The 7500-nt window shown below is 45.8% G+C and overlaps 1 protein-coding gene across 1 annotated transcript in view; it reads right to left on the bottom strand.

The window, feature by feature from the left end:
* Window positions 1-7500, bottom strand: part of sema5a (sema domain, seven thrombospondin repeats (type 1 and type 1-like), transmembrane domain (TM) and short cytoplasmic domain, (semaphorin) 5A) — a 259814-nt gene that overhangs the window by 143956 nt on the left and 108358 nt on the right. Inside the window, exon 5 of the mRNA XM_063206705.1 lies at window positions 3821-3883. Within this exon, the coding sequence (XP_063062775.1) occupies window positions 3821-3883 (63 nt within the window). The remainder of the gene's footprint in view (window positions 1-3820; window positions 3884-7500) is intronic.

Below are 7500 nucleotides of genomic sequence, written 5' to 3'. Positions count from 1 at the left end.
GAAAAGTGAGCAAAAGGTGAGAGGGATTACTTTAAAGCTAATCCTGTCAAAGAAAGAAGATAGATTGAAACAGAGGAGCGTTATGGTGAGAGGACGTGTAAAAATGAGATAGAGATAGATTGAAACAGAGTGAGAGAATGGACAAGGTGAAAATGAGAAGCATGGGATGATAGAGAGAGGAAGACAGAGAGAGAAAAACAGAACGAGAGAGAAAAAAAAACAGGGAAAGAGAGGAAGAAAGAGCGAGCGTGCCAAAAGAAAGTAGAAGGCAGTCACTTCATCTATTGATCTCCAGAGTGGTACTGATGACCTTTGGTGTGAGTCACGGAGGCGGCCATTTTTTCTCTCTCCGGCTTCCCCTCACAACAAAAGCAACGCAGCCGAGATAAGAGAAGAGGCGGCCTCTGATGTTTACTGTGCAGCGCACATTTGTCTCGGTGTGACAGAAATACCACTAACGCCTCCGAGCCCAGCTAAACAGCCATATTGTCTCTGTCTCTCTGCGGGACACTATTAAATCCATAGTGTTCTTATCAGACACGGTTTGAGACTCGCTCTTTCTAACGTTTATTGATTATTATTAACTCTAACAGCGGTGCTATCACCTAGCAGTCGAGACCTTTCTCTCCCTGTCGAGCTCTATTGATTATTATTAACTCTATGACATGACTCTTATCATGAAAAGAGTTGAGACCTTCCCTTTGTCTAACTTTATGGATTGAAGAGTTCCACAGGAAGTCACTGCAAGGGGTACCTCCTGTGTTGTTACTCATCACCACGGTGATGGCGGCCGAGCCAACTCAATAAGCAATTCATTTGGCCAGTAGCAGCAGTGGCAGTAGGCCCCCCATCTGCCGAGAGAGAGAGGGCCGCAGCTCGGGGAGAACGGGGTGATTTAGCACCAGCTGAGTCATCTGGCAGCAGCTTGTAATGTTCCTCCTTCAGTATGTAAATAAAGACAGATCAAATATGAGTTTGGCATCTCCGTATGACGTGTTTATGAACAGGCTCCTGACTAACGGTCGAGGGGGCTCTTTAATGGAGTGCCTGCCTGCCTGCCTGCCTGCCTGCCTGCCTGCCTGCCTGCCTGCCTGCCTGCCTGCCTGCCTGCCTGCCTGCCTGCCTGCCTGCCTGCGGCTCCGCCTGGCCGTGATTTGCACCGTAAGCAAGACTCTGACTTTGAGAGAGAGACGTCAGCCTCTTGACTCCCGTCATCTTTTTTGTGTTGTGAGCACTTCTGAACCGCAAGCATTACGTACTGTAAAGTGACAGTATGATAGAATTAAGGATGCAATTAGAGAGAGCGCAAAATAAATATACAGCCCAACGGGGAGCGATCCACGTCCGTTAAGTGGGCGCAGACTGTCCATTTGGTTGTAATATCGCGTGGCAGTGCGTAAGAGCAATAAAGCCGCTGAGTAGCGGGCATAAATTCAATCTGCCGTCGTCTTTCTGCTATTCTTAGTCCCATCTCCGCATCGTTCATTAGGGCCGTTACTGCTGAAAGTCACGAAACACAATTCCACAAGCACATGCGTGTTTCAAACAACCTGACTCTGCCTGAGCGAGGGAGCGAGTGAATGAGGGAGCGAGTGAATGAGGGAGCGAGGTGCCCCGTGGCTTAGCCTGTAATTGTGAATGACAATCACACATTTGGTCAGCATGACCCTGCTCATTACAGGCATGGGAGATGTTCTTTTCACGGCAGTCTCCAACATCCAGCCAGGACTCTATGCAGGGAACATGAAACCACATTGTTGGGATTGGAGACACATACACCCACGTACTGTACTACACACACACACACACACACACACAGAGAACACACAAGCCAAGTAGGGGTCAAGTTCAAGGGTGAATTATAGCTTTTTGTAGACTTCATTTTGCCTTAACAAAAAGGAGTTTGGGATAAAGGTGTAAAAGACAGCACAAATATGCACAAAGTATGCTTATATTTTATGTAAATTCTTTTAATTTTTGTTGTTGTTGGTGTGGTTGATATAGGTGTAGTGGTCCTTATTTTTGTGCACTCAATATGCACGTGAAACTCAAGGACACTGGATGTGGAAAGTTGGAAACAACCTCCTGAAAGTGTGCAGCTGCGAATTTGAACACGATTCAAAGCAGCCAGCTATGCTAATAAACAGTGTCCACATTTAGCAGCCTTAAATATTTGGTTGATTGCCTCCATTAATCCATTCAACTTGTTCCAACACAAGGTTATGGCTACACATGCAGCTCTGCAGCCGCGATTGACGCTAGAGCGTGCACCACTTTTACTTTTGAGGTTGCACGCAGGGCCGAATTAACACACAGCCGAGATATGGCTCCAGCCTCGGGGAGTTCCAGCCAGGGGCCCCCTGATTGGTCAAAGACGGGGAAACTACAGTATTTAGCTCAATTGCAGATGCAGTATTCATCTCTTTTTAATATTCCTCTCTATGGGTAGTTGTCAGACTTCATTTATAGCACTGACACTGTTTATATAATTTTGTCATGATCTTTGTTTCTGTGGGGGGGCTATTACAACCTGTAGCCTAGGGGCCCCGGGCCATCTTAATCAGGCCCTGGTTGCACTCCTACCTCTCTTGAAACGTCCTAACCCTAAGATTACTCGGATACATTGGCACTATAATTTCAGCAAGTGAAAGATGTCTTTTTGCTGCTCCACTGGTGGCACTAGTGCCACGTAAGCACTTGTTCTCAGTCTTGTTCAGGTACAATACAGCACCCAAGCTGCAGCACCGTATAGGCCCTCAAGCCTGGCTGCTTTTCACAGGACACTTGCTCTGTCTGACAGTTGACAAAAGAAGGGGTTTTGTGAAACACAACTCTTTTGAACATATGGGCCTATACGTAAGACTTTATATTCTGGTGTCGGGTGGTGAGGGACCGGGGGTAGTTTTGGAGCTTTCGATCTTGATGTTTGCACGACATGTCGGAGCTGCACCACAGAACCCTAATTTCCCTGTTACATTTTCGGGACTCAGCTTGGGTGAGGTGAGTTCAGCTTTAGTGCTTTGGGTTGTTTTTTTTTTTTTTGCAGTGAGGATGTGTCTGAAATTTAAAACAGCAAAAGTCAATTATATAGCCTACTAGTTTAGGACTTCAAAGCAGTTAGACTTTGCCACTTCATGTTATCATGGCTGGCAATCATAACTCAAAATGGTCTTTTTGTGACTGACAGAAGGGGAAAAAAAGTCAGAGTGAATTGGAGCAATTGTCATTATCTTTGACAGAGATGGGGGGAATCGACTTCGTCCAGTTTGTTGTAATAGACAGAGAAGAAGAGAAGGAAACGAGTAAGAGCTGGAGAAGAGAGAGATGGAGTGAGATGGCTTTTCTAATATCTAATAGACAAACTGACAGAGATGAAGACACAAACAAACAAACAGATATGTGCACGCGCATGCACGCACGCACGCACGCACGCACACACACACACACGCACACACACACACACACACAAAGATGATGGATGGTAACTTCGCACAATTGACTTTAATGGAATAGGGAGTCTGATCACACACACACACACTTTCATGCAAGCCAACAAGCACACACACACACACACACACACACACACACACACACACACACACACACACACACACAAACACACAAACACGAACACGTACACGCACGCACACACGCACGCGTGTGCACGCACGCACGCACGCATGCATGCACGCACGCACGCACGCACGCACGCACGCACGCACGCACACACACACACACACACACACACACACACACACACACACACACACACACACACACACACACTGTGTGTTGAGTGTAATAGGGTTGCATTGCTCACCTCCGACTTGCCACGGCTGAAGCAGGCTCCCTTGGTGAACTCATCACAGTGCCACTCAGCCTCCTGTGGAGAGACCAGAGACATCCATCAGACAACAACATTGTGTACGCATAAGTGTGTGTCAGTGTGTGTGTGTGTGTGTGTGTGTGTGTGTGTGTGTGTGTGTGTGTGTGTGTGTGTGTGTGTGTGTGTGTGTGTGTGTGTGCGTGTGTGTGTGTGCATGCATGTGTGTGTGTGTGTGGAGAGACATCCATCAGACAACAATGCCATCAGCCCACCCGCCAGCAGGCCTTCACAGACAGACTCTCTCTCTCTCTCTCTCTCTCTCTCTCTCTCTCTCTCTCTCTCTCTCTCTCTCTCTCTCTCTCTCTCTCTCTCTCTCTCTCTCTCTCTCTCTCTCTCACTAGCTCGCAGACAGTAAACAAAGCAAATTTAGCATGAAATGCCAGAAAAGGCAGGCCCTCACTTTGGAAGGGAGAAAAAGGAGAGAAGAATAAAAAAAAGAATTCAATTAAGCCTGAAAGTTTAGCAATCGATGCCACAGAACGCTTTATCCTCTCATTTTGAAAAGTTTTTAAAAGATGTTTAGTGATTCAATGAGTCTTCACAAAGAGCACGGCTTCACTGGTTCTTTAGAAAGAAAGAGAGTTAATTGCAAGTGTTATGCATGGTGATGTAAAAATGAGTCTGCTAAATTAGACATCATCAGTCGTCACTGCTTTCCCAATGTACTGAAGAGCTCTGTTTGTGTGTGCGTGCGTGTGTGCCTGCATGTGTGTGTGTGTGTGCACGTGCGTGTGTGCGTGATAGTCAAGTCAGGTCAAGTCAAAATTTATTTATAGAGCACTTAAAATACAACAAGATAGCTGACCAAAGTGCTGGACAGGCAGATAAAAGGACTTGAGGACCCCTTTAGACACACAAAGACAACAAAAAATTAAAATAAACAGAAATAAATAGAAACAGTGTAATCTTTGAAGCACTTAAAAACAATATAATAACCAATAGAAAGTGCATATATACAAGAAGTGTCTGAGAAATAAAAATTAAGTTGCCGATAAATACGCTGAATCTACAGAGGGCTCATGTAACAAATTAAAAGAAGGGCAAACAATAAATAAATCACTAGATAAGAAAAACTAGGATGTTATAAACAGCTAAAAGCTAAGGCGTAAAAATGTGTCTTAAGATGTTTTTTAAAAACCGATAGGGATGGGGCCGAACGTATGTGGGGTGGGAGCTCGTTCCAGAGTTTTTGGCCGATGACCACAAAGGCTCTGTCTCCTCTACTCTTCAGTCTGGAGGGGGGCACGACTAGGAGGCCTTGGTCAACTGACCTGAGGCCCCTGGAGGGGGAGTGCATTTTTAAAAGATCAGACTGGTAAGAGGGTGCCAATCCATGAAGGGATTTAAAAACAAATAAAAGAATCTTAAAATTTATTCTAAAACGTATGGGGAGCCAGTGAACAGCTGCAAGCACAGGTGTTATGTGTTCCCGCCTTCGAAGGCGGGCAGCAGCATTTTGGACTAATTGCAGGCGTGAGATGGATGAAGAATTTATGTCAGCATATAGAGCATTGCAATAGTCCAGGCGGGAGGAAATAAAAGCATGGATGAAAGGTTTAGCCTTGGATAAAACCCTTAATTGATAAAAACTAGATTTCACGACCAGTTTAATTTGCTTGTCCATGTTAAAAAATGAATCTACCGTCACACCAAGGTTTTTGGCTGTGTCTTTCACATTGGGTTTGAGTGGGCCTAGGTCTTTGAGGGGGAGAGCGCTGGTGCTGGGCCGGAATACTAAGACCTCAGTTTTACCTTCATTAAAACTAAGAAAGTTTAGGGCCATCCATGCCTTTATGTCCTCGAGGCAGTTTAAAAGCTGTTTAAAAGCAATAGGGTCATAATGTTTTAGGGGCATATAGATCTGGGTATCATTGGCATAGCAGTGAAAGGAGACATTATACTTTCTGAGTGTGTCTATAGGCCCTTTTCCACTGGCGGTTTTCTGGTAGGCCTACAGCTCGACACAGCGTGACTCGGCCGCCACTTTTTGCTTTTCAAATAGGCATGATACAGCTCAATCGTAAAGCAAAAAGTGGCAGCCTAGTCGCACTGTATCGAGTTGTAGGCCTACAGTACCAGAAATCCGGCAGTGGAAAAGAGGCATATGTGTGTTTCTACAGTATGTCTGTGTCTATGTTTGTGTTGCGTGCATGCGTGCGTGCATGTGCATCTATATTAATGTAAGTTTATTTATAGACAATGCGGATACATTTTCTCCCTTAAACTGCATGCAGTGCAGTCATTACAGGATGCAGACAATGCAGCACATTCAGCCTATATATTCTCACATCTAGCAAAACAAACAGCCCTTTTCAACAGCGGGTCAGCAAGGCAAGCGGCGGGGTGACAGGGTGAAAACGAGAGTGCTCTGGCGTGGCGTGAGAGCGAGGCTAAGGGTGAGTCGGAGGGGTGAGACCGAGGATGAGTGGGGTGGGGGTGTTGAGGCAGAGGCTATTTTCCACCAAAAGCCTCTCTCCAGAGAAGATTCTCTCTGGGATAAAGCCGGTCCTTGTTGTCTGAGAGGGGACGTTCCAAAATAAGCCCCAATTTCGAGGCTACCCTTTTTTCTACAGTATTGATCCGGGCTTTCTATTTAAGTGCGGCAAGAGCTTAAAGTTTTATCTCATTGAGAGATAGTAAAGCAGTAGAGGATAGGCACTTTCGTCCATGCGGTGGGCATCGCTGCTTATGGCCATAAGGGCAGTTTAGAGAGAAAGCTGTGGTTTGGGTATTTATACCTGCAGTGCAATCTGCTAGCTCGCTTCCTCCTGGCCATTAATACCCTCCAGAAATAGCCTTTTTCGATAACGACTATACTCCGTAGTACTGTAGCGAGACAGTTGTGAGACAGCACTCCACAGCACACAGGTGCACACTGCACACAACGAACTTGCATTTATGCCTCACCCGTGCAACAGGGTAGCTCCCGAAAGCGCTCAAAGGGAGCAGTGCGGCGGGACGACACCACGCTCAGGGTACCTCCAACATGATCTACAAAAATTCTGTGCTCCTTGGTCAGGGCACAGCTTAAATTGCTATAGCATTATTTTGCTTAGGATTAGCATTTGGTATGTATTTTCTAATGATAGAGTTAACACAGTGCTGTGGGAATATAGAAAGCACTTCCGTGTGCCCATCACGGAAAACAATTCTGTGTCCAGGAGCACAGAATTTTGGCAAAATCCGTGCTCCTGGACACGGATTTCGTGTCCTTAACATCCGTGTCCAGGAGCACGGAATTTTTGGAGATCAGGCTGGTACCTCAGTCATGAAGGAGGATGGGGTAGTAAATGGTTAATTATTCCCGCCACCAACCTGTCAGGTCTGGAGTCGAACTGGCAACCTTTGGCGGTCTGACACCTTAACCGTTTACCCATGACTGCCGTAGCAGTACAGACACTGTCATACAGTGAAACAATGGGTAAAGCAATACAAAATGAAATGCAACCAAAAAAAGACAGAGGGCGAGAATAGGGAGGAAAAGATTGTTTGAGAAATCACACTTTTATGCTAAATTTATGCAGGGAGAAATCTGACACAAAAAAGCCCCGTAGCACTTGGGTGAAACTTTCACACGCCAGCCCCGTGGAGTTGACTTCTTTTTTGGGGTGTTT

Source organism: Engraulis encrasicolus, chromosome 9 (assembly GCF_034702125.1).
Source record: "Engraulis encrasicolus isolate BLACKSEA-1 chromosome 9, IST_EnEncr_1.0, whole genome shotgun sequence".
NCBI classification, from domain to species: Eukaryota; Metazoa; Chordata; class Actinopteri; order Clupeiformes; family Engraulidae; genus Engraulis; species Engraulis encrasicolus.
Note: the sequence above shows the minus strand (reverse complement) of the source record. Positions and strands in the feature narration are given on the sequence as shown.